The sequence below is a fragment of the Ranitomeya imitator genome, chromosome 3 (assembly GCF_032444005.1).
Source record: "Ranitomeya imitator isolate aRanImi1 chromosome 3, aRanImi1.pri, whole genome shotgun sequence".
NCBI classification, from domain to species: domain Eukaryota; kingdom Metazoa; phylum Chordata; class Amphibia; order Anura; family Dendrobatidae; genus Ranitomeya; species Ranitomeya imitator.
Genome location: NC_091284.1, coordinates 92,820,128 through 92,847,533, shown reverse-complemented (window position 1 = coordinate 92,847,533; position 27,406 = coordinate 92,820,128). Strand labels below are relative to the sequence as shown.

Below are 27,406 nucleotides of genomic sequence, written 5' to 3'. Positions count from 1 at the left end.
ACCAATGATAATATGGCCAGAGCATGCCAGGTGACCAATGAGCCCATGGCCAGAGCATGCCAGGTGACCAATGTGACTATGGCCAAAGTATGCCAGGTGACCAATGTGACTATGGCCAGTGCATGCCAGGTGACCAATGAAACCATGGTCAGAGCATGCCAGGTGACCAATGAGACTATGGCCAAAGCGTGCCAGGTGACCAATGTGACTATGGCCAGTGCATGCCAGGTGACCAATGAGACCATGGTCCGAGCATGCTAGGTGACCAATGAGACCATGGTCAGAGCATGCCAGGTGACCAATGAGATTATGGCCAAAGCATGCCAGGTGACCATTGAGACTATGGCCAGTGCATGCCAGGTGACCAATGAGACTATGGCCAGTGCATGCCAGGTAACCAATGAGACCATGGTCAGAGCATGCCAGGTGACCAATGAGACTATGGCCAGAGCATGCCAGGTGACCAATGTGACTATGGCCAGAGCATGCCAGGTGACCAATGTGACTATTGCCAGAGCATGCCAGGTGACCAATGTGACTATTGCCAGAGCATGCCAGGTGACCAATGTGACTATTGCCAGAGCATGCCAGGTGACATACCAGCTGATAAAGTTGTACAGTCAGAGGCATCTTTATCAGCTGCTTGGGAAAAGTGCAAGAGCTTTCACAACCAAACAAGCCTGTCACCTAGCCAAATCAGATCTCATATATTGCACTGGCGAGGGGCAGTACCCCGAAACACCATTTCTGCAAATTTATATTGTGATTTGGCATTTATCCGAAGTCCAAGGTTCTATAAAGGGTCGATTGTGACTTGTAGGATCGCTGCTTCCAACAGGTGGCGCTATAGAATTCCAGTCCTCTTCCTCTCTGAGGAGGCAATTGGCACAACCAAACTACACCATCTATCGATCGGGGAGGGACACTTGAAAGCGACACCCAAACATATCCTGCTAAGTATCATCATGCCTAGTAACTCTGCTATATGGGAAACACGTATAAATAGATGTATGGAGGTAAGCATGCCTCGGATGTCAAAAGAAAACCAACAGATAGAAATTTAGAAATAGATATTGGTGTTAATCAGGTGAGAGGTCTGGCATGGGGTGGATCACTGACCCATACACAAACGCGCACCAAATAGTACACAAAATTACTAGAAACTAGATGATGAAAGTAGCCATAAGCAAGTAAAATAAATCTCCTTGATGTATACCAGGTACTGAGAAATCAGTGATTAAAAAGTAGACATGCAGGGAACCAGGTCACCCATTTAGCTAGAAACGTCCTCCCAGACTAATCATTTCTAGTGAAACACACAGCAGGCACAGTGGGTCCCTGGTCCCCTGCATGTCTACTTCATCACTGATTACTCAGTACCTGGTATATAGTGAGCAGATCTATGGCTGCTTTCATGATCTAGTTCCTAGTAATATCTGTGTACTGCTTGGTGTATGGATAGATGATCCATCCCACGCCAGACCTTCCACCTCAGTTATACTTATACTATTTATTTCTGTCAGCCGGTCCTATTTTGACATCTTCAAGGCGGCATGGTTACCTCCATATGTTCATTTATACTTGTGCGGAACGTATTGCAGGTTTACTAGGTATGCCCTTAATTTGCCATGTATGCTGCTTATAGGTCTCCCTGCTTCCCCCACTGCACAAGGCTTTTATGTGCTTCCTCACTTTGTGCTCTGTCATGCTATTATTATGGTGTAATAAAGTTATTACCTTACTGCTCTACTTTGCCCTGTAATTTCTTTATACAATATGACTATGTGTTTATATTAGTATTGCATATGGGCTATTAACATCTGGATTGTGGCTACAGGTGTAATGAGTTATGTATTGTTACAAACACTTCCAGATCTTATCTCACAGTGCTGTCAGCTCTCTCCCTCCCCCTGAACTGACTGCTCTCAAATGAGCTCTGGAAGTGTTTGTAATGATACATATCTCAGCTTTGCACAGTAGATTCAGAGGTCAGTTAGGAGAAGAGGGTGTGTTCTTTTCTCTTTGTGGGGCTGCCTGCTTACGATTGGTCAACTTCATGCCTGGGAAGAAGTGCACGCCCCCAAGGACAAATCTCAGGTCACGCCCAGATGAACTGTAACATAAATTATAACCTAAACTTTACAAGTGAATATCTCCGCAATGGAGAGGAGAAATAACTTTTTTTTTAAAAACTACGTTTTATTCAGCTCTGCCGCCAGTATTTCATCATGTGGTCAGTTTAACTTTCTCAAAGTAGTGAAAGGATCAATCATTTGGTGGCAGATATTGTGTCAATATTTTCTTTTTTCAGATCAGTCAATCGGCACTGCGGCAGACATAGTATTTTACATGTTCCCCCACATTTTGCAGGTAGACCAGGCTGTAATCTGCCTTGGGCTCTATATCCCCAGAGCTGGTTATACATGTTTTGGGGGCAGTTATTAAAATGTGGAATTTAAAGCACAGCTCTTTACTTTTGCCTGTTAGAGAACTGGCTAGATCATTGTATACATGTGTATTTGGTTCCATTCACATCTGTAGATTGAATGTACGGACATGTCTGGTTAAAATTGTAATGCAGAAATCTTCTTGAAATCTGTGAAGTTCAGGAAAGGTGATAGGCAGCCCTTTTAAATTAATAATGTAACATTAAACAGTCTATATTAAATGCTCCATTGTTCCAGCCTCTCTACAATGTGGCGTCTTCGCCACACACACTCACAGACGTTGAATCAGACAGCTGTGCATCTGCTGACAATGCGGCTCATTCGGAGAACGCTGAGGATAATGATAATGTTTTATAGTGCAAAGAGCGAGTCTTAATTGTCTCATCAAAAATCTGCCCTCCTTGCTCTCTATGTAACCATTTTAATGCCTTGCCATATGCGTGCAATTACAATTGTCCCAAAATAAGTTTCATAGCATGTGTTTACTTGGACAGAAAAAAAAAGTTGGCTTGAAGACTAAATTTGTTTTTTTTTTTTCTTTTTACTTGTTACAAAAGTCCAGTAAGTGAGTATTGACTTCCAATTATTGGGCAAATTCAGTGTCAGGTAGCTGCTGCACAGCCACGTGTTCAGGAAGTAGGCGGCATTCCCTCCCTGACCATTTGGCTGGATGATGCAGTTTAGACCTGTGAATATGAGAAGTATTATAGGCGAGCTAGAGGTAAAGACACCTAGGACGTGTATGGGGCTGATTGAAATGTATTACCCCGATTTACAAAACTGGAATTGTTCAGTTTACATAGGAGAAACAATCTAAGAGGCTACAAGTACTGTATATTAAATGTCTAAGCCTTTCCATAAAATCCACGTGGCCAGTACATATCCATTTCTAGAGAGACTGTGACTTAAAATAGAACAGTATGCATCAAAACCTCTCCAAAATATTATCGTAAACGAAGCCAATCAATGTGATGTAAAATTGGGCACAAGTGACTAATAATGAGCCAATTTTATCAAACCGCACGAGACACTATGATACATAGTTCGTATTTTAAGACTGGTGTTTAGACCTTCCCAATACACTTTACGCAGCTGTCGGTCACATTACGGTTCGACCAATCATTTAGCCAGCAGGTATCTTTCCTGACTCCCATACACAGGAGCGCTATTCTGTGAACCGCCCCTGTGATCTCTGATAGAGCCGCTGCCAGACATCTATGGCGGCATCTTATCTCTTCCAACAAAAAAGGATCAGATGTCCAAAATGCAACATTCCAGTTCTTTTTCTCTCCCGACATAATCTGTTGGGGCCCCCCACACAAATTGGACTATCGTCCAAACCTGGTGATAATGATAAGTTTACCGATACAATATCGTAAGTTTAGGTTATCAAACCATTTGATAGTAGTGGTCAATCTGACCCTCATTGTGTTACCTCCAGTACAGTTTTACTGTAAACGTTTTAACTGGTCACCCCGGATAGGGCATCGATATCAGAACAGAGGGGCTCCCGGCATCCCCATTGTTAGCTGTTAGAAGCAATGATGGTTGGATGTAAACAGTGGATGGAGCTATAATGCGCCGCTCTATTCAGTATGTAGCAGCCGCTCCTGGGTATCACAGAACATCAACTATACCGGAGAATAAGGAGCTGTTCTGCAATGGCTGCTATACATTTAAGAAAGTAGGAGCTGGTCTTCAGTACCCAGCAGTGGCTGCTACCCCTTCAAGAAAGTAAGAGCTGTTGTGCAGAACCCGCAACACTTTCAAAACAATAGGAAGAAGAATCCTGCAGGACCTGGCAGCGGCTGCTACACTCTACTCGGAGCAGTATAGCGCAGCTCCATCCAGTGTTCACAGACGCAGCTGGAGCTTGGGGGAGGCCGGATGTTGAATTCCTACTGATCTCATATCAATTACTTATAGCTTCTATAATATATATTATTTCTAGCTGGAGAACTGTGCATGAAAAGTTCTCATGTATTCGGTAACTACGGATCATGTCTTTTTCTGTTATGTGGTGCAAATCAAGCATGGGACCTATGCATTTGTATGGTACTATTTGAATTTTGGTTTATTTTTCAGACCCGTCAACTGGTAAAAGATGGCTTCTTGGTTGAACTTTCAGAAAACTCCCGAAAACTGCGGCATCTTTTCTTGTTTACAGACCTCTTGCTTTGTGCCAAACTCAAGAAGGCGACTGTTGGGTAGGTGAAATGTAGAGCAGTGTGGGAGTATATGAGCGTTTTATTCTGGGAGCACATCCATTGTCAGGCCGGTATTTGGCAGAGTACAGCATGTAGATGTAGTCAGCGCCATTTATCCTGCATTGTTTTTCTCCACCTTCATTGGCAGTTACATTATTCCCACTGTGAGCAAACTGCATCTTGTGTTTTTTCTGTGTTCACCACCTTGCTCTGTACAGCGCTCCTACAAAGACCAACACGTTTATGTGCTTCTTACGGCATTTTTTTAATAAGTTTATTTATGTGCCTTGGAAAACTCTGTCCACTGCTGCCAACCATGTGCCATGTAAAAGCCAGCAACACTCCGCCGAGAAGGTGTGACGCCAGTTATAATTTATTTCCTGCAGTTACCAACATATGTCCTTTTGTTCCCAACAATGTTGCTCGCGTTTTGTGCCCAGTTTACAGTGGCATGAGAAATCTGCTAAGATGTGATAATTAAGTTTTTGAAGTGTTGGCACCCGCTAAGTACAGCTGGCACTGATAGTTTCGCCTCTGTCACCTGCCTCTGGGCTCAATGTGGCATCATCCTTGTGCCGTAACTGGAGTTAGTGACTTATACTGGTGTCTGGGTGCTTGAGCTGAAGAAAAGGGAGTAGACCATGTTCTAAAATCTAAGAATCCGCACTCGCCTCTTTCCCCCGGATCCTTTGCCGCTGCACCAGCTGGTTCCCTGTGATACTTGTATAGAGATTGTCAGCGCTGACGTGTAGTATCCGCTACATGACTGCTGCAGCCAAACGGCGCCTAAGCATTCACGTGCTGTACTGCGGACATCAACATGAGGTTTATTTTTCTTTTTGCTGTTTTTTTACAGCTACTTGGATTTCATCACTGAAAGAACATTTTTTTTCAGTTGTAAAAAGTATCATCACAATTTATTGATTGTTTTTTTTGTATTTTTTTTTTACAGGAAACACCAGCAGTATGATTGTAAGTGGTACATCCCCCTGGCCGATCTGGTGTTCCCCACCGTGGAGGAGTCGGAGCCCATTCCACAGCTTCACGCCCCACCTGACCATGAGATAGAGGAGATGAAAGCAAAGATATCCGTTCTGAAAAGTGAGATCCAAAAAGAAAAGGTCAGTGGATCAATTAAAGCTCTTTTATTACAATCTCACCTTTTACATATAATAATAATAATAATCTTTATTTTTATATAGCGCTAACATATTCCGCAGCGCTTTACAGTTTTGCACACATTATCATCACTGTCCCCGATTGGGCTCACAATCTAGAATTCCTATCAGTATGGAATGTGGGAGGAAACCGGAGTGCCCGGAGGAAACCCACGCAAACACGGAGAGAACATACAAACTCTTTGCACATGTTGTCCTGGGTGGGATTAGAACCCAGGACCCCAGCGCTGCAAGGCTGTAGTTATAACCATTGCGCCACCGTGCTGCCCACATATAAGGGGCGAAAGGTAAATTACTGTGGATCCGAAGCTGTCATGAGAGCAAAGTGTAAAATAGTATTTTCGGAGGTCTTTACCAGCGGATTAGCTATGTCCTATAAACCTGGGAACAATCAAATCTGATATTAGTAGATACTTCCATAAAATCATAGAGCGTATGTTTCTGTGCCGATCCTCTATTATTCCGCCTAGAAATAGACGGTCTGACTCTGTCCCCGCATTTGCTGTTTGGTTCACCCCTCAACTGATAACAAGGAGAATGGGAACACCCAGCTCTGATTGTGTTCATAAATGTTCAGGAGGAATGGCACAATTGCTAGTTATCAGAAAAAATGCTCCAGAATTTTTTATTTTTTTGGGTGAATGAAAGTAATTACTAAAATGGACATTTCCGGGCTGGAGACGAGTACTCTCAAAACTAAGAAGAGCATTTATGACTGTCTGGCCTAATCTTCATAAACGACACACAAAAGGTATCAAAACAGTAAAGTGTGTACATGAACTTAAAGGGGTTGTGCAAATTATATGTCCCCTATCAATGTGATGGGGCAGAGCTTATTAAAAGTTTGCTGGGGTCTGCTGGGGCCTCACCACCCAGAGTAGAAGATAATACGTAAATTAAAAATTATCTAAAATTTTTTGCGGTAAATGCTTGTCCCGTTAATACAGTAGATTTAGTGATTGGCGAGCGTTCTTGGATAACGTCTTATACACGCACACTCGGGTGTTATCCGACTATCTGGGTGTGCTCGTATATCATGTTCGAGTCCTTGCGGCAGCATGATTTACGGCTGTTAGACAGGCAATCCCCACATATGTTGAGGCTGTCTAACAGCCGCCAATCATGCAGCCACAGGGACACGAACATAATATACGAGCACACCCAGATGCTTGGATAGTACCCGAGCGAGCGTGTAAAAGTTATTTGAGCACTTTTGCTCATCACTAATTAAAATGTGGTCAGAACTGTTAATTTCAATTATGTTGCTTAACTAAATACTCCTGCATCCGTAGAAAAGATTATACTACAAAAGATTATTTCTATGAAAACTGCCTGACCAAAACCTAGGGAGAACCTTGCTGTTTGAGAAACCTACTTATTGGTCCCTCATCGATCCGAAGAACGGACTCTGCTCCGATACAGATGGAATCTGCAGAGATGGAGAATGCAAACAACACTCAATCAGTGATCGGACCTCCAGCAGTCAACAAGTTATCTGTTTTCCTATTGATAGGGAATAACTTATGTATTCAGTACAAAACATGTGATACAATAATATTACATAACATTTAGAATATTAATACTGTTGATAATAGATGTAAATTCTATGCGAAGGAAAAGCTTAACTTTTAATGTAAATTGTATCACTTTAGTTGATTATTTGTTTTTAGTGACTTTGTTTCTGACCAGCACTGACAGGGTATTTCTGATCTTTGTTGTCCTCCTGTGTGCCCACTGTCTCACTGCTGTCTTTATATCTGCAGAAGTCCAATAAAGGATCAAGTCGTGCTATAGAAAGACTGAAGAAGAAGATGTTTGAGTATGAATCCTGGCTTCTTCTCTTCTCCCCTACTATTCCTTTCCGAATCCAGAACAAGAATGGCAAGGTAAGCCGTAGTCGTGGGTTGCCCGCAGCTGGCAGCTGTATCGCCCCTCTGGGACGCTAGATCAAGCCAGTATTGTATGCGAGATACAAATAGGAATCTGCTTTGGTTTTCCCACTCGGGAATTGAGGAAAGACGACACTGGTTATTTGCATACTTTGAACATTTTCGATATGGAGAGGATGATGCCAGGAGGGGATTTCTGCAGTGTCTGATGTAAGGAGTGAGTCAGGACGCCGGGGGAACAAATGCGTGGGAGCCATGTGAGCTCCACACACAACTTCCACTGATTTGGCTTTAAACCCACTCTTTGCCTTTGAGTCCAAATTACAAGGACATATTGCTTTATAGCCAAACGTTCAAAGAGCTCGTTTTTGCTCCAGACCCCATGTTGTTGTATTGAGCAGTTCAGCTGGCGGTATGTTTCCGGAAAACTGAAATAGCTAAAGAAATGTCTTTGTAAGTAATAAGAGGAACTCGTGGCTAGAAAGTAATTCACATTTATTCTTGCATGCATTCTTATAGGGGATTATAATCCTTAAAGGAGTCGTCAACTTTTCATCTTGGCATGTGTGATTCACATAAGCAGCTCTGGAAAGTAACACGTGGCGCAACGTTTACTTTGATTTTCAGTAGTTGAAGGTTGTGTCCATGATCCTTTTTAAAGCTTCCAACTGGTAACACCAATCATTGGGCTCACCATGTGGTCCTGCAAAACCCGCACTAGGCAACGTGAGTGCAATCGTAGAGACTAGGGTGAAAGTTTTCTTTAAAACTGCAAATATAAATTCATATATTAGTCGGGCAGCAGAGTGTGGGATGGATTGGAGTGGTGCTAGAGGCGAGACCAGAGAGTAGTAGGTTGCAGTAGTCATGGCGGGAGATAAGCGCGTGCACGAGTGTTTTTGTGGTTTCATTGTCGAGGAATGCGCGGATCCAGGAAATATTTTTGAGTTTGACACTGCAGGAGGAGTCGAGGGCTTGGATATGTGGCTAGGGCAGAGTCGAGGATCACCCAAGGCACTGAGCATGCGGTACTAGGGAAAGTGATCAGCCATTAACCATTAACATCAGTGATCAGCCATTAACATTGATGGATAGGTCTGGTAGAGTGAGATGGGGGAAAGATGATGAATTATGTTTTGTCCATGTTCAGTTTTAGAAAGCGAGCAGAAAAGAAGGCCGAGATAGCAGACAGACATTGTGGGATTTTGGTAAGTAAGGTGGCGAGGTCTGGTCCAGATAAGTAGATCAGCGTATCAGCAGCGTAGAAATGATACTGCAAACCATGGGATTCTATGAGCTGTCTCAGGCCGAAGGTGTAGATGAAGAAGAGTAGGGGTCCTAGAACTGAGCCTTGAGGAACACCGACAGACAAGGGGCGAGATGGTGGTGTGGGAGAGGGAGACACTGAAAGTTTGGTCTGTTAGATATGACGAGATCCAGGATAGGGCCACGTTTATGATGCCAAGAGATGATAGAATCTGTAGCAGGAGGGAATGGTCCACAGTGTCAAAAGCAGAAGACAGGTCCAGGAGAATAGTGTCGCTTGCTCTTGGCGGTTAGTAGGTCATTGGTGACTTTAGTTAGGGCAGTTTCAGTTGAGTGATGGGGTCGGAAGCCAGATTGTAATATTTTCGAGTCGCCGCGGTTGCATGATTCGTGGCTGTTAGACAGCCTCAACACATGTGGGGATTGTGCTTGTTTGTTAGGCAATCCCCATGTGTCGCAGCTGTCTTAACAGATGTGAATCATGCAACCGCGGGGACTTGAACATATTACTGGGGCACCCACGATACTCTGATAACACCGTATCCGAGCACACTCACTCATCACTAGTCAGCATCAGTTTGTGCGAGTCTGGAGCAGGCCCAGGTTCTTGGCCTGCTCCATCCAAGGTAGATGTCGGCTGCATCATACAGCCGGCATCTGCCTCTTAACAGCAACAACTAGGTCTTGGATCGCTGCTACGGTAGCGCCAATTTCTGCTGTTTAACCATTTAGATGCCTCTGACGATCACTGACAGTACATTCTCAATGGTTAAGTTGTCGGTGCACTCGTGTAACAATGCAGTTGCTGCCTTATTATTTCCGCAGGAGACTGTCAATTTCACTAAATACTACAATACTGAACAGTTGCAGTAAATAATAAAAGCAATCAAGTGATCAAACAGATTCAGTTCGCTGAGGGAGGCTAAAAAATGAAGTGAAAATTAATTTAATAAATAATTTTAAAAATGTTAAGACAAAATATAAAAATTTGATTCCCTTTTCCCAATTAAAAAATGAACAAAAAAAGAAATCTTTTTGGTAGTGCCGCATCCTTAAAAGTCTCCACTATGAAAATATAAAATAATAATCTTTAATAATCTTTATTTTTATATAGCGCTAACATATTCCGCCGCGCTTTACAGTTTGCACACATTATTATCACTGTCCCCGTTGGGGCTCACAATCTAAATTCCCTATCAGTATGTCTTTGGAATGTGGGAGGAAACTGGAGTATCCAGAGGAAACCCACTCAAACACGGGGAGAACATACGAACTCCTTGCAGATGTTGTCCAAGGTGGGATTAGAGCCCAGGACTCCAGCGCTGCAAGGCTACAGGGCAATCCACTGAGCCACCGTGGGATGTCCCAAAGCAGTCCCTGGGTGGGGACAACATCAGATCAGGCCCTGTGTAACGCTACATACAAGTGCGCCACCGCGGCCTGCTGAGTGCACCTGCCCAGACTCACGTCTGCGATAGTCTGGGAAATATAGTGGTTCAAGGGTGCACGCGGACTGGACGAACCCGCAAAGCTGACAGATGTGCTTTGCTGATGCCTGGTGTCTAGAACCCAAAAAACCTCGATCGACCGAGTGGAGTGAAAATAGGCTGACGTCTAACACATAAGGACTTCTGGATGGTGTAAAGAATCCACCAGGCTAACATGGCCGAAGAAACGGCTAAGCCCTTCCTGTAACCGTCAGGAAGCCCAAATGAAGTGTCCATCCTCCAGAAGGATGCCGTCCTCGACACGTACCTACTCAGGGCACTCACATTGTCCAGGGTATGGGGACCCCCTTCCGTTTTCTGGACCGTTGCCGAAAGAGATGAGGGATGAACGATGCCCTCGTAACAGTGGGAGTACGATACCACCATGGTAACAAGGGACGGGGACGGCCGGAGGACAACCTTGCCTTGATTGTAATAAGGAAAAAGGTCTGAAGGAACAGAGCGGCCAGCTCCGAAGACTCATCTGAATGACGTGATCGCAGAGAAAAGAGGGGGGACCTTGCAGGATCGTAAACTCTATCCAGATCACAAGGAGTCTACTGTAAGACCCCCAGGACTATTAAAGTCCGAAAGAGTAATGATATGCGATAGAGGAGCCAAATGTGAAAACTGTGAAAACCAAATGTGTAAAATTAACCCAAATGCAAATTGCGGCTCACCACATAAAAAACGTGTTGCACAAATCTATGGACAGAAAAATAGAACAGTTACGGATTTAGAAAACAAATCTTTTTTTAACTACTAAAATAAAAATACAACAAAAAAGCCCTCATAAGTTTAATATTGACATGATCATACTCACCTGGAGAATTATTTTGCCAGGTAATTTTTTTTCTGTAAAATGAATGCTGTAATAAGAACCAACCCCATCTTCCCCCCTCCCCAAAAAAATTAATAAAATGGCTAATTTATATTGTTTTCACCCTTCTTGGAATTTTGTTCCCATTTTTCGATATGTTAAGATATGTGAAGTGATTGGTTTAATTCAAAACTAAAACTCATCCCACAAAATACAAGCCTTCATTCGGCTATATTGACTGAAAAATACAAAAGATATGGCTTTTCCAAGAAGGGGAGGAAAAAATTAAATCATGAAAAATTGCCTGGTTCTGAGTGGCCTAAGTGAAGGGACGTTTTAGTAGTTAGTGGTTTCTCATTCATTTCTAGGTTAGTACAGTTCAGTAGATGGTAATTGGCTACATTAGTTTACACTAGTGGCAAATTATTAATTGCATTTATAGATAACAATGCCGCTGGTCTGAACTGTCAATCGTCAAGTGTGCACCACCCCCTTGCAAAGCAGGAAGCCAGGAGACAGTGGCGGTGCGCTCCTGAAGAAACCACTTTAGAAAACTCATTTAACATGGGGCATCCCAACATGTTTACTTGTGTTGAGTCCGTCTGTATTTGAGCAGAAATGCGACAATATTGTCATGTAAATAAGTTGCACTGTGTGCTGATCTAGACACTTGCTGACTTGTGATGTTAAAAGAGGTCTGTCACCCCCAAAACTGAAATTAAACTGTTTAGACCTTCATACAGGCAACTAAGCCCCCATAAAAATCATGCTGGTACTGTAGATTTTAGTAAATGTGTTATATAGAAAATATATTTTATTACATTTGTAAATGAGGGGGCTTCAATGCCAAGGGCCTGTTGCATCTTTCTGCCCCCAAGTTACAGTACTCCACCTGTCTCATCATGGTGCTCTCTTTGGAGCGCTTCCAGATCTAACACACCAGCCATGCATACACGGACACCAGAGCGGCTGAGCGACTGCATAGCAGTGTCAGGGTTTGCAGGGATGAGTGTTCATCCCTCTCCTGTGTGTAATGGCCACTTGCTGCACACAAAATTACAAAGCAGCAGTGGCCGAAGCTGACAGGAGTGGGAGGAGAGAGCTCACACTGTAGGCATGTGCACATTGTGTGTCACGTTCTCATACCTCTCTTGTGCCGTAGCGGCCACACCATGCCGGGTGTCATCCTATGTGCAGCGAGTGGCTGCTATACACAGGAGACTTTCTATAAAACACATTTGCTAAAATCTACAGTAACAGTATAAATTTTTATTGGGACTAAGCTGGTCTGTGTAGTCGGTAAGCCAAACCTCCGACGCATCAATTTCCAAGACTCCAACTCCTCAGCCCTGGGGCAAAGTCCCCTATATGAAAGCCTAAATGGTTCAAGTTCAGTTTTTGGGCGACAGACCCCCTGTAAAGTCTTAAACAGTCATGTGTGCCAATCAGCGTGTTTAACCTGGGCAGCATGGTGGCTCAGTGGTTAGCTCTGCAGCCTTGCAGCACTGGGTTCCAATCCCAACAAGGACAACATCTGTAAGGAGTTTGTGTGTTCCCCCCATGATTGTGTGCGCTTCCTCGAGGTTCTCCGGTTCCTCCCACACTCCAAAGACATAGCGATGAGGAATCTAGATTGTGAGTCCCAATGGGGCACAGAACGATCTGTAATAGAATGCTTAGTGCACATCGGCTGCCATTGTTCTCGGCAGCGGGAGTCTTCTCCGCACAGGACTATGTGCTGCCGTGCTTCAATTTTTAAGCCACCCAATGAATGAGTGTTTTTCCAGCCATTTTCCACTGCATGAGTTTTGGCAAGCGAGTGCTCCTAGGAACTGTCATTCAGGATAATCGACCAGTGTGATTGCACTCTATACGTCCACAGCCGCCCTTCCGACACTTTACATGCTTAGCACATATGCCTGCCTGAACGTCCATTCTATGTAATGCAGTCACACCAGGAAAGTAACACAACTAAATAGGTAAATGTCCCTTCATATTAGCCACCAGTGAGATAAAACATACATCAAAAGTGTGAAGTGTATAAAAAAAGAAAACTAAGCAGCCCTCCAAAATGGCTGCAGGCCTCAAAACTGCTGCAAAAGTTGATTTTGCTACTCTTATTTTAGGGTAAGACCAGTCGGTGTGGCTGAATGTATGCGGCCTGTGCATGGTGGCCAAAAGCTGTGCAATTTTGCCAATAAATCATGCAGTTATTGGCCACCACGGGAAAGTGTATGGTTTGGCTACGTGTGTCCAGGTGTACCTTACAGTGAAAAATATACATATTATTCTGCAATTTTGGTTACCGTCTCCAAGATCTTTGGGTTACATAGTCAGGTAATGTGGTTTCCTCGACTTCTGTGTCAGGTGCTGTATTGTAAATGATTCATTCTGTCCATGTCTCTCTCTAGTAAATTGCGTAAGATAATGCAGTCATCTTGGTCTTCTCCTCCTCAGAGCTATCTGTTCCTGTTATCATCAGATTATGAGAGGTCGGAGTGGAGGGAGGCCATTCAGAAGCTGCAGAAGAAAGGTAAAAGCCTCCTGTATAACCCACTGACATTATCTGATCTGATGGACTGCGCCGCTTCATCCTTGTTACATGTGCGCATCACCGCCAAGATTCACTTCATGTCCAAACAGTAAAAAATTATTACAGACGGCCAAGAAGGAGTTAATAATTATAATAAAAGCACTACTCACCCATCACTGCCATTCTGATACTACTTGGCCCCCGTACAATCCTTACTTCCTGTAGCAGAAAAATGTGACCACTGCAGCCAATCACAGGCAGCAGTAGCTAATCCAGACGCTCAAGGCTGCAGGAGGGAATTGAGACGGGTGAGGAACGGTGCAGCATTAGAATGGGAGTTTCTGGTCATTGGTGAGACGAGTTTTGCTTCTTTTGCAACTTTTTGTTTGTTAATAGTCTTAATGCAGTTTTCTTTTTTGTGCCTTTTTTTTTTTTTGCATTTATTTATTGCCGTCCACATTTTTGAATAAAGTTTTTAAGGGTTTAGGCCACAAGGGACGGCATCAGGACGTGACCACTTCCATCTATAAACGTATTGCTTTGCAGGTAAATCTCCTGTTTATCTACAAAGCCATGCTGCTAGTTTACATATTGACCGCAGTCCCTTCTGGTTTTAGGCCTTGGGACGGTTTAGGTTTTGAGACTGACACAAATTTTGGTTTTCAGTTTGCTGCTTTAGTGTTTTTAGATCTTTTAGGCTGCCTTCACATTGCAGGGTCCGGGCGCCTGTGCCGGCGAGGCCAATAGACTGCAGTGGTGACTTATTTCTGGAGTGTAGGTCCACTCTACAAGAGGTGGACACTCAGACGCAGTCTACTACCTCTGGGTGTCCGCCTCCAGTAGGTGTAAACCCCCGAAAAAAGCGCAGAGGGCACGTTCGCTCTGCCATCACCATTGCAGCATATTGGCCCCTCTGCGCATGCGTCCGGACCCCATTTTGCTGGGGATTGCGGATGTATGCCCTCCTACAGTGACACAGAAAGCAACGTGAAAGCACCCTTAGTCTATGTTCACATGTTGCGTTTTCACTGCGGTTTGTTTTTCTGTTTTTGATGTCTCTTGTGAATGCTGATAGTTTAGTGCCCCCCAAAAATCATAATGCAATTTCCTTAAGGTTTTTGCACCAAAAACGCAGCAAAACCTGATACCTGCATTTTTTGCTGCGTTTTTGAACAATATTGCTTTCTTTGGGTGAAAAAAAAACATTGCAAAAATGCTGAAAGTGGCATACTGCAGTTTGCAAAAACACGGTAAAACACTGCTTAAAATTAGCATAAAAAATCGCAGCAAAAACGCAACGTGTGAACAAAGCCTTAGCCATCTGTTTCTATCATTACTAAGGTTTATAAGGATTTTAGAAGTTTTTGAACCTTTATTGACAAGCACATCAAGTTTATGTAAAGACTCCATATTTACAGAGTTGTCCCTTCTGACTTCTGTTCACCCTGGGTCCAATCCTGACTGATTCTTCTCTAATCGGTGCTTGAAGTTGATCAGAATTCATGTGTTTTGTTTGTCCTCCCACTTTTTGTGGACTGTCCCGGATCTTTACCCCCTTAACCCCTTTATGACCCAGGGTATTTTCATTTTTTTCTTTTTCATTTTTCGCACCCCTTCTTCCCAGATCCAAAACTTTATTTTTCTGTCAATTTGGCCATGTGAGGGCTTGTTTTTTGCAGGACGAGTTGTACTTTTGAGAGACACAATTGGTTTTACCATGTCGTGTACTAGAAAACGGGAAAAAAAAATTCCAAGTGCGGTGAAATTGCAAAATAGTGCAATCCCACACTTGTTTTTTGTTTGGCTTTTTTGCTAGATTCACTAAATGCTAAAATTGACCGGCCATTTTGATTCTCCAGGTCATTACGAGTTCATAGACACCAAACATGTCTAGGTTATTTTTAATCTAAGTGGTAAAACAAATTCCAAACTTTACTTAAAAAAAAAAAAAAAAAAATTGCGCAATTTTCCGAAGCTCTTAACGTCTCCATTTTTTGTGATCTGGGGTTGGGTGAGGGCTTATTTTTTGCGTGTTGAGCTGACGTTTTTAAAGGGAATCTGTCACCTCAAATTGGCTATGTAAATGCCCTGTGTCTGGTCAGTTGGGCGGTGTTTCGTCTTCTTTCCTCCACCCAATCCTTCCCAGCTGTCTGCAATATTTTCAGGAATTTGAGTAGGTTCCCTCCATAGTTCGCGTGTGCACAATGCAATATTGCCGCGCGCACGCGGAGTATGCTTTGCCCAACTGCAAGCAAAGCCGAAAAGCATTACTGAGCATGCACAGGCGCACTATGTCCCGGAAGTATTTAGCTGTGTTCCGGGACATAGTGCGCATGCGCAGTAATGCAGTGGGGGAAATAAATATTTAATTTCCTACCAGCCATTGAGAGTTCTGGCTCCTACAGACCAGTTACACGCTCCTAATCAACTCGTTACCTGTATTAAAGACAGCTGTCTTACATAGTCACCTTTATAAAAGATTCCTGTCCACAGACTCAATTAATGAGTCAGACTCTAACCTCTACAACATGGGCAATACCAAAGAGCTTTATAATGATGTCAGGGACAAGATCATAGACCTGCACAGAGCTGGAATGGGCTGCAAGGCCATAAGTAAGACGCTGGGTGAGAAGGAGAAAACTGTTGGTGCAATAGTAAGAAAGTGGAAGAAATACAAAATGACACTCAATCGACATCGATCTGGCGCACCATGCAAAATCTCATTTCATGGGGTATCTTTGATCATGAAGAAGGTGAGAGATCAGTCTAAACTACACTGGGGGAACTTGTTAATTATATCAAGGCAGCTTGGACCACAGTCACCAAGAAAACCATTAGCAACACATTACACCACTAAGGTTTAAAATCCTGCAGTGCCTGCAAGGTCCCCCTTCAGCAAGGCTGGTTATCAAGAATAGAGGGGTCCCCATGCCATGTTTTTTAATTATTGAAATAAGTAATTAAAAAAAAAAAAAAACGGTTTGTGACCCACCGGGTCCCTGCACCACAATACATGCCACAGCCAATCAGAGGCTAGCAGCTGACGCCAGCATACAAGTCACTGGCATGGCAATGGTGTCATGAACTGCCTGTGAGCTGTCGGCTACTGAAGAGGAAGGGGGAGCTTAGAGAAGGTGAGTGGAATTGTTTATTTTTTATGCGTTAAAGAAAAGCTGCAGAACAGAAGACATATATGAGGATGGAAATATATACCAGGATGGGCCCAGGATGGAGGATATATATATATATATATATATATATATATATATATATATATATATATATATATATATATATATATATATATATATATATATATATATATATATATATATATATACCAGGATGGAGGATGTATACACCAGGATGGAAGATTATATATACCAGGATGGAGGACACGTATACCATCGGTATGGGCCCAGGATGGAGAACATATGCACCAGGATGGGCTCAGGATGGAGGATATATATACACCAGGACAGGTCCAGGAAGGAGGACATAGGTCCCAGGATGGAAGACCTATATACCAGGATGGGCTCAGGATGGAGGACATACATAGCAGGATGGGCTCAGGATGGAGGATATATATACCAGGATGGGTCCAGGAAGGAGGACATAGGTCCCAGGATGGAGGACATATATACCAGGATGGGCTCAGGATGGAGGACATACATAGCAGGATGGGCTCAGGATGGAGGATATATATACCAGGATGGGTCCAGGAAGGAGGACATAGATCCCAGGATGGAGGACATATATACCAGGATGGGCTCAGGATGGAGGACATATATACCAGGATGGGCCCAGGATAGAGGATATATATAGCAGGATGGGCCCAGGGAGGAGGACATAGGTCCCAGGATGGAGAATGTATACACCTACACCAGGATGGAAGATTATATATACCAGGATGGAGGACATGTATACCAGGATGGGCTCAGGATGGAGGACATACATAGCAGGATGGGCCCAGGATAGAGGATATATATAGCAGGATGGGCCCAGGGAGGAGGACATAGATCCCAGGATGGAGGACATATATACCAGGATGGGCTCAGGATGGAGGACATATATACCAGGATGGGCCCAGGATGGAGGACGTATGCATCAGGATGGGTCCAGCTTTTGCAGTTATGCCACTGTAATAGTATTAACTTTGACTGCAAAGCCTAACTACATCTTAAAGGGCTTCTCGTGGTCTCTCCACAGGATGTGTCATGAACATATAGACGTTGGTCCCAACAATGGGACCTGTATCTGTCAGTGCAACGGTCAGGCTTAGTTCTGAGACAGCTGAAAGTCCCACCAATATTCCATTATGTACAGAGTGGGAGGTACCCCCATTAAAAGCAGAGTGCTCTTTCTAGAACAATGTGAACCAGATATATTGCAGGTTTTTCATAGCTGCAATTTAGTTGCTTTTTTTTTATATTTTTTTTCCAAATCTGTTTCTGAAATTAACCTGCAATGTTTCTTTTTTTTTTTTTTTTAAATGTTCATTTGTCCTGCGGATTTCACCCTTTGCAATGTGCAACAAATATGCATCAAATCTGAATGGAGCACATGATTGTTTTATCACAGATGTGTCGCAGAATTATTGCAACTCAAAACTTGTACATGTGGACATGCTTTGAATTGTTCGTTTCATTTCATTTTAGATCTACAAGCCTTTGCACTCAGTTCTTTGGAGCTCCAGGTGCTCACCGGATCCTGCTTCAAGCTGAGAACCGTTCACAACATGCCTATAATCAGTAATAAAGATGGTAAGCGACTGCGGCTGGCCGGTAGTACAACCTTCTGACCACTGTGTGGCACTGCAAGTTGTATTTTGACATTTTCCTTTTTTTCTTCAAGGGTACTTAGTCATACAGTAGAAATGTTAGAGACGTCATTACCTGCTTTTCTGAGTGAAATATTACGAGATTTTGCACATTTTCCAAAGCAGAAAAGCAATTTAGGCACTTCCGATGTTCATCTCTGTAGAGAGGTTGTCTTTTTTTTTTTTTAGATAGTCCCAAGTGGCAACAGACTACAGTTGTAAAACATTCAGACTTTATTGAGTATTTTGTAGTGGTTTTTAGCCACTGAATTTTTTCGTACACCTTTTTTTTTTTTTTTTTTTTTTCATGAGTCGGAACCAAAATCCAGCAAAAACTAAAATATTTCCCATTCTGTTTAAATCCACTTTTGGCTTTAGTTTAAAAGAAAAAAATGTAGCATGTACCCCAACAAAAAAATAACTATGTGAAATCATTCTTAAAGAGATGGCCAAAATTCAATTCAGGGGGGGTCTGTGTTCCCTTCGTTAATGAAATGACGGTCATGTATGCACTTTCACGCATCGTCTTGTCTATGGGACTCACTCCATCACTCCTAGACAGAGCTTTTTTTAGGATTTGTCGAAGATATTTAACCTCGCGGCACAGGAATATTTTATTTAATCACATTCAATTGTGCATTATATGTTATTCTGAGATCTGTTGATGAAAAACAACTTTTTTTTGTGGGGAAACCTGTTTAAATAAAAACAACAACGGTGGAGTAGTGCTTTAAAATGTGCAACAAGAAAGGAAATATTTCCAGTCGGCAGCATAAATTCCAGTGCCTGCATGTTTCCCCCGGCAGCCTATGTCCGTATCCGGAATCAACTGTCTGGTAGTAAAGCAGTTTCTGTAAGAGAAGACTTGATTGTGCTGTTTTTTTCTCTGAATGTACATTTTGCATTGACGCCTCCATGTTTCTCCTAGATGACGAGTCTTCTGGGCTGTACGGTTTTCTGCATGTGATCGTTCACTCTGCCAAAGGCTTCGACCACTCTGCCAGTAAGTCCTGCCGTCCTGAGACGTGAGCTCATCTGTTTGTATTGGTTCCGTGTAAAAGCTGATCTCATGTGGAGGTGGTCTTGTAGTAAATCAACGTTTTCTTCTGTATTTCTAATTGACCTGAAATATGTATTATTAATGAAGTGTGGCCTCTTAGATCGTCACTATTAGTACCTTGTTTCTGTTCGCAGCAGTGACAAAAGCCGGACTCCGCTGACACCTGTGTGTTGGGTTTCCGTCTCCTCACCTGAGAATACGGCTCAGCATGCTGCCATCTTTTTGTCTGGCAGTTTTAGAGAAGATCCAGCACAAATATCAATAAAGCTCATGGGCTCATCCGAACATCGAATTTTCTTGACTCATTTCTATATGTAGTTTGTATGTTTGAGTATCTGGACCTCACCAAGTCACGGAGACGCATCCAATTTTGATTTGAGTCGCTGATGCAAGTCTACGATATCCTACGATAAAAACTATAGAATTCTGATTGTAAAAACTGACACCTTAACCAAACACTGATGATGCTCGGATCCAAAACACTAATGAAAATCAATGGGTTTTTTTATTTAATTTTTTTTTTTACCTTAGAGTAAATTCCCTGATGTCTGAATGAGCCCTAATGTTTTACCGTCTTAAAAGAACACTAAAATAATAATAAAAAAATGCTAGCAACATTTTTTTTATAAGGTTAAATTCACAGTGTTTGCGTCACTGTCAGGTATATTCTATTATAAGCCCAGTGTCAGACGGGCCCCCCAATAACATTGACTCTGCAGGATTCACCCGTTTTCCTGTGGCCGGTCTGGGCCTGTATGGGCCCAACGGTGACCACAGTCTCGATGGGCGCAGCGGCATCAGCCCACCATAAGGACCCACTGCAAAAACATGTTTAACTCATGTTATACAGATTGTTGGTTGTTTTTTTTTTTTTTGCGGTGACCCCCCCTATATAGGAGCTTAAAATGTGATGCTCTTTCCTATGCTCTCTAATAAGTGGTATGCGGACGCACACTGACCAGATGTTCTGGTGAACAGGGACCCATGGGAATGTTCAAGTATTTCCCAGGAGCTTTTCCTGACATATTTTTGGCTAAGTGCAGAAATGCAATATTGACTTAGCCTTAGCAATACAAAAGTTAATAAAAAGTAGATCCATTGTCTCCGGAGTTTCTCCTGTTGTTCACCAGCGAGCAGCCCTGATACTGTATCACCATTAATAACATGGTCTACATCGACCACATCCGTCAGCCGCATAGCAGCAGAGCCAAGCACTTACGTGTGCAGCTGTGTGCTACCGATAGAAGAGCGCTGGTCTCCTGCTGAGGAATATTCTTACTAGAGTATTGTTTGGTTTCTCCCCGTGGTCCTCCCGCTTCCCTGGGATCAGAAAGTTACATTCTTCTTAATGTGTTGTGGAGGCGGCCTCCAAAGTCATTAGCTGCTTTGTATTAATTACTGCTTTCTGCGAACATGATGCAGAGGGAGGTATTGCTTTGCACAATAAATTATTTATTTTAGCTACATTCACTTTTTTTGCATTGTACTTATTTTTAGGAACATGCTTAACTCTTTGACCACTTTATATAGGGAAAAGTTTATAGTTTTTATTTTTTTGCTATGGCTTTAACTGATACAACTTGTATTAGAAGAACCAAACTGATGCGGAGCCCGATAAAATTAATAAAAGTTCATTTTATTTTCCATCTGAAGAGATCTTCTCATACACAGGATAAGTCATGGGGTGTCCAGATAGAGACAATGAAAAGAAAAATGATCACCTCACCTATCACCGAGTGCAAAGGATCCCAAAATCCAAGGGGAAGCAGTCCATGAAGAAAAGGCAAGAGATGGATCCAGCACTTCAAATAAAATCCCAAGTTTTATTTAATTCTTTAAAACATGATTCCAGGGGAAAATTTCACACTTAACAATCGCTATATATGATATCCAAGGAGAAAGTCCCACGAGAAATTGAATATCAAGGTTGACTAGTTTCAAAGTGTTGCTTCTTATTCATAACCAGGTGAAATTTTCTCTGGAATCATGTTTTAAATAATTAAATAAAACTTGGGATTTTATTTGAAGTGCTGGATCCATCTCTTTCCTTCTCTTCATGGACTGTCCAGATAGAGGTAGCACCTCTGATGGAGGGCTTGCCGTGTCCTTTTAGGACTGCTCTCCTATCTTTGGTCCTCAACTCTCGCCTGTGCCTCCAAGTAACTGCTAGCATGTGGCAGTGGGAACACCATTGAACACAGCCTTGGCAGGCGGTCCAAACCAGGTAAGGGTAGCCATTTGTTTTCAGGCCCACAGTGAGTTTAAGGATTTGCCTACCAATGCGTGTGAAGGCTGGATTCAGTGGACGAAACCATCTAAGCTTTAACGGACAGAAAAGCGCTCCCCAGCAAAGTGTTATGCAGCGCTGTGAGGGTGCAGCAAGGCACATAAAGGGTGCTGCTGGCCATCCATTGCAACCTCACCGGTCTCCAGTTGTCTCAACTAGCTCTGGCCACTGGGACCCCATAGGCATGGATGAGAGAATGAGGCTGACGACCTGCGCAACTCTTCCTCACTTTATTTCCAGTCAAGTGCAAAGTCATGACTTCAACCACCGCACTTCAAAGTCTTGTGGTGATGGGGGAGTGACAAAGCAGCAGGTGTGGAATCACTGGAAGCTGTAGTTACGAACCTGCACCCAGGCGGCCCAGGGCATAGGGTTGCTCTCCACTGGACCAAAGCAGCAGTGGAGCTTGCTAACTCCCTGGATATCTGAGCAGTTCTCGTTTAGGATCACTCTGCTCACCTCAGTTGAGGAAGGGGCTAGAAAAGGTATCTCAAACATAGTCTGCTTCACCTTGACCTGGCCAGCCTACCTCATAGCGGTCAACATACAAAAAGGAAAATGATGGTGCTCAACCTTGGCACAAGGAATGTGAGAACTCTGCTAGACAAAATCAAGGCAGACAGAGAAGAATGTCGCTGGTTCCTAAGGAGCTAGCTCGCTACAACGTGGACATCTCCTAGCGAAACTTGCTAAGCAGATAAGGGCCACCTGACAGAGCAGAGTGGTGGATACATGCTTATCTGGAGTGGCAACACTGAACGACAAGAAACAGGTGTGGGATTTGCTATCAAATCTCAACTTGTTCTTAAACTTAACCAGCTTCCGGAGGGTATCAACGATCACCTGATGACACTTCAGCTTCCACTTACAAATAAGAATTGTTCCACGCTGATAAGTGCCTATGCTCCCTCCAAGACCAATCCAAGTAACATTAAGGATAAGTTCTATGTTGAGTTTTACCTCACTAATTCCACAGTCAGCCCCTGTCCCATGACCTCAGTGTTTGACAATCCTGAGTTTCCCCCGGGTGTTGGAGTAGGATCGTTTTTGGTGCGATTCAACACACCTAAACTCCAAGTGATGCACATTTCTAGGATGTTAGAGAGGCGGCAATCACTGGCGGAACTGAGGGAGGAATTTCCAGAACTCCACATCTCATGGTTTGCATATTTGCAACTACATTCCTTCATCTCGTCCCTACAGCCGGCTTCAATAAAAGGGGCAGATCTGACGCCACTGGAATCATTGATGATGCAAGAGACAAGCCCTGCACACGCAGTCTCACAAGTATACTCAATTCTTATGTCGGAGAAAGCTGAGAATACTGAGAAAGCTGGAGTTTACTTCTGAGCAATGGAAAAAAGCTTTTTGTGTGCTCACAGGCTCCCTTTGGCTTGTAGGGCTCAGGAAACAAACTTTTAACTTTTAACTAGCTGGTACAGATGTCCAGCCCACCTTCATAAGATATATCCACTGGTATCTGCCCTCTGCTGGAGATGCGAGGCATCTGAGGGTACCATGCTCCACATCTGGTGGGATTGTCCACCAATTTAAAGACTTTGGAATAAGGTCTTTGAAATGTATTCAAAGATTTCTGGTGACATCATTCAAAGTAACCCACAGCTGGGCGTACTGTCAATGATCGCAGGCCTCTTCAGGAGCATCAAGGTAGGACTCTTAAAACATTGCATAATGGCCCCTCATACTATCATTTCTAGGAAGTGGTGTTCTAAGACAGCCCCCAATATCGGGGATTGGAGAGGCTATCCACCGTTACCGACACAGCGTGAGGATACGTTTTACAAAACATGGCAGGAATGGATTGTTTTGCGAATCACCTGAATTCCTAACACTTGGAGACAAATTAGCGGAGTAGGGTAGAACAGAGAGGCAGTTAACACAAAACGGGAGAGATTCAACTCTCCTCATACTTCACAGCTCAATCCCCTTCTCTCCCTCCACTTTCTTCCGTCCTCTTAATCAGACCCCCTTTTCCTCCTTTCCCTTTTTCTGTACTTTGTTACCTACTTTACACTCTTTTCTTCTTTTCATTCTATTTTGTTTATCATATGTTAATAATGATAAGGAATATGATACTCAAGACCGCATTATGGCAACTCTCTGGACAATCAATTAATGGTTGAGTGAATCCGACTCATGTAATTCGGTTATGCTTTACTGATTATCTTGCTGTTTTACTTGACTGTTTTGCAGTATTTGCTTTTCTTTGTCCCTGCATGGATACTTTTTACTTTTTGTATGTTACATATGAAAATATTCAATAAAAACTGTTTAAGAAAAAATAAATAATAATCCCACAGTCAGACAAACTCATTGTACTCAGAAACTTTAATGCCAGAGTGGGAACAGACTATCAAAACCGGAAATTCGTCATTGGGAGACATGGCATTGGCAAGTGTAACAGCCATGGCTTTCTGCTCTTCAAGACTTGTGCCACACATGACCTTGTCATCACCAACACTCTGTTCCCTCTACCCAGTCGCAAGAAGATATCGTGGATGCACCTACGCTCAATGCACTGGCATCTCATTGACTACATCATTGCAATGAAGAGGGATAGGATGTACTTTAGAGTAATGAGAGCTGCTGACTGCTGGATCAACCACTGCCTCATTATGTCCAAGTGCAGGCTTCACATTCTACTGTTGACAAAAACCCCAAGAGCAGAAAACTACAAAGAGGATGAATGTCTCCAAGCTGCAAAGAACACGCGTTGCAGAGGAATTTGCAAATTACTATGATGGCAGACTGTCAAACATACCGCAGTCAGAAAAGACTAGCGTTAAAGAACAGTGGACTACTCTTTATGATGCTATTTACAATTCTGCCATGGAGCAGCTCAGACCAGCAGCCCGAAGTAATCAAAATTGGTTCCATGAAAGCGACGAAGAAATAAAGCCACTCCTAGAACAGAAACATCAACAGTACAAAGAGCATGAAAACAACACTAGCCAAGAAGGATGTCTTTACTAGCACAAAAAGAAAGGTTCAAACAAAGCTACGCAAGATGCAGGACACCAAGAAATCCAAGGCTATGCAGATAGCCGTGACCTCAAGCGCTTCTATGATGCGCTAAAGGCTGTATATCGACTCCAATCATCCAACTCCTCATCTCTCCTCAATGTAGACGCAACTAAGCTTCTGACAGGAAAGAAACATTCTGGAGCGGTTGACTGAGCACTTCAACAGTGTCCTTAATCGCTCTACCGTTATCAATGAATAAGCCATAGCTTGCATGCCCCAGGTAGAAATCAGCAAGGACTTCGATGTTCTTCCCAGTGAAGATGAAGTCATGAAGGCAGTAAAACAACTCTCCTATGACAAAGCACCAGGAAACGATGCTATACCTGCCGAGGCCCTGTCCTGATACAAATGATGACTAAACTATTCCTGTCCATGTGGAAAAAGAAACCGGTTCCGCAACAGCTGAAAGATGCCAGTATAATCCACATCTGCAAGAAAAAAGACAACCGCCTATCTTGTGACAACCATCGAGGCATCTCCCTTCTGTCCACTGCTGGGAAGACTCTGGCTCTTGCTCAACCACCAGCTCAACCACCTTGAGCAAGAGCTGCTACCGATTCAAGGTCTCTTTGACCAAGGTCTACTACTCCTCCCAGGTCGAGGAGCAGCCAATGCAGCTTCCCTGTTGAACGTGGGGCGGCAGATATGGTCTTTGCAATGCGTTAACTCCAGGAAAAGTGATAGGAGAAAAGGAGCGACCTTCTCATAACCTTGGTTGGCTTGACTTTCGACACAGTCTGCAGAGACAGCCTGTGGAAAATCATGGCAAAATATGGCTACTCAAGCAAGTTCATCACAATCATCCAGAAGCTCCATGATGGTATGATGGTGAAGGTCGTGAATAATGGAGACAAACCGAGGCCTTCTTAGTTACAAGCTGCATAAATTAAGGCTGTGTGCTTGCATTGACCCTGTTCAGTATGCTATTTTATGCCATGTTGAGAGATTACTTTAGCAACTACGAAGACGGAATCCATGTCAGGTACAGAACTGACTGCAAGCTATTCTACCCCAGATGTCTGAAGCCTGTTACATAGGAGCATGAGACTGCTATCTGTGACTTTGTTTTATGATTGTGCACTCCACGTCAGCACAGAACAGCAGATGCAGAATGAAATGGACCGTTTTTCACAAGCTTGCAACAACTTCGGACTCGTAATCAATATTAAAAAGACTGAGCGATCTCCACATACTTCTCCACATTAGATGGCAAGACAATTTCCCCGACACAGCAATCCTTGAACAATCTGGCTCTGCAGCGTTTAAACTTTCCTGCTGAAAGCCCAGGCCACGAGGGCTGGACCTGTCGTCAGGATGCCAGATAGCCGATAGCCTACGCAACTGCTGCTAACTGTGATAGGAGAAAACAAGCAGTTATGTGGCAGAAGAAACGTTATAAAGACTGCCTTAAAGGGTTTCTCTAAAACTGTGTAGTCAACATCACTAAATCGGAGAAGATTGCCCTGGACCGTTCAGCTTGCCGAGGCAGGGTCAGCTCAGGAATACATGCAGCTGAAGATAAGAGATACTTTGAGGCAAAAAGAACATGAACTGTTCACAAGGCACAAGCGCGGTATCTACTGTCCTGACCACATCTGGTTACTTACGTCACGTATGTGGGTGAGTCTTCAGGGCCAGGATTGACTTCATCAGTCACCTCCAGACCCCCAGCCACTGATCCTTCTCTAAATCCTGAAGTCATGGTCATTTTTGACTACGAAGGACGAACAGCAGCAGATGTGGGTCCCACAGCTGGGGTTCACACCTATTTTTAATGATGGGGGATCCCCCAACTTGTGGTGAAGAAATGGCCATGCATAGTCAACTTTATATGTTGACTTTCGTTAGAAGTTTCAAAAATAAATGAGCAAGCTGTCATCATGTCTGTCCTGGAGGAAATGAGCAGCAAGACTAAAGCAATTCTTCATTTTATCATAAGCATTAAACTTTATAAAAGGAGTAGCAAGGAAAAATGTCAGCGCTGCTACCACACCTAAAATTGAGAAAAACCAATAACATGAGTATCCAATCACCAGATCATGCAGTGCTCAGCTCAATGGATTGTTGGGTTCATCACTGTAGGGTGTAGAATACAAGGAAATCGACATTCGCCAGTGGCATATTACCAGAGTACCGCTTTCCTCGTTTTCTACATGCTACTGCATCAAGCTTTATGCAGGAGTTTGCACTATTATCTATGGCGCCTTTAAGCTGTGCATAAAAAAATATGGTTTTTTGCACATTGAGATGAGCCGGTAATCTGCAACTGAGCATTCATAGGAGCCCTCAGTTCCCGGTTATTGGCCTGTTTAACCAGACCAACAAATGAGCACAAAGCTCATGTGCATATATAAAAATCATTGTTTTC

General features: G+C 43.2%; 1 protein-coding gene across 5 annotated transcripts in view; it reads left to right on the top strand.

The window, feature by feature from the left end:
* ABR (ABR activator of RhoGEF and GTPase) overlaps window positions 1-27,406 on the top strand; it is a 427,958-nt gene that overhangs the window by 320,280 nt on the left and 80,272 nt on the right. For all 5 annotated transcript variants that reach the window (XM_069761141.1, XM_069761142.1, XM_069761143.1 and 2 more), the window contains 6 exons: window positions 4,533-4,654; window positions 5,607-5,775; window positions 7,596-7,718; window positions 13,752-13,827; window positions 18,486-18,590; window positions 19,575-19,649. In XM_069761141.1, the coding sequence (XP_069617242.1) occupies window positions 4,533-4,654; window positions 5,607-5,775; window positions 7,596-7,718; window positions 13,752-13,827; window positions 18,486-18,590; window positions 19,575-19,649 (670 nt within the window). The remainder of the gene's footprint in view (window positions 1-4,532; window positions 4,655-5,606; window positions 5,776-7,595; window positions 7,719-13,751; window positions 13,828-18,485; window positions 18,591-19,574; window positions 19,650-27,406) is intronic.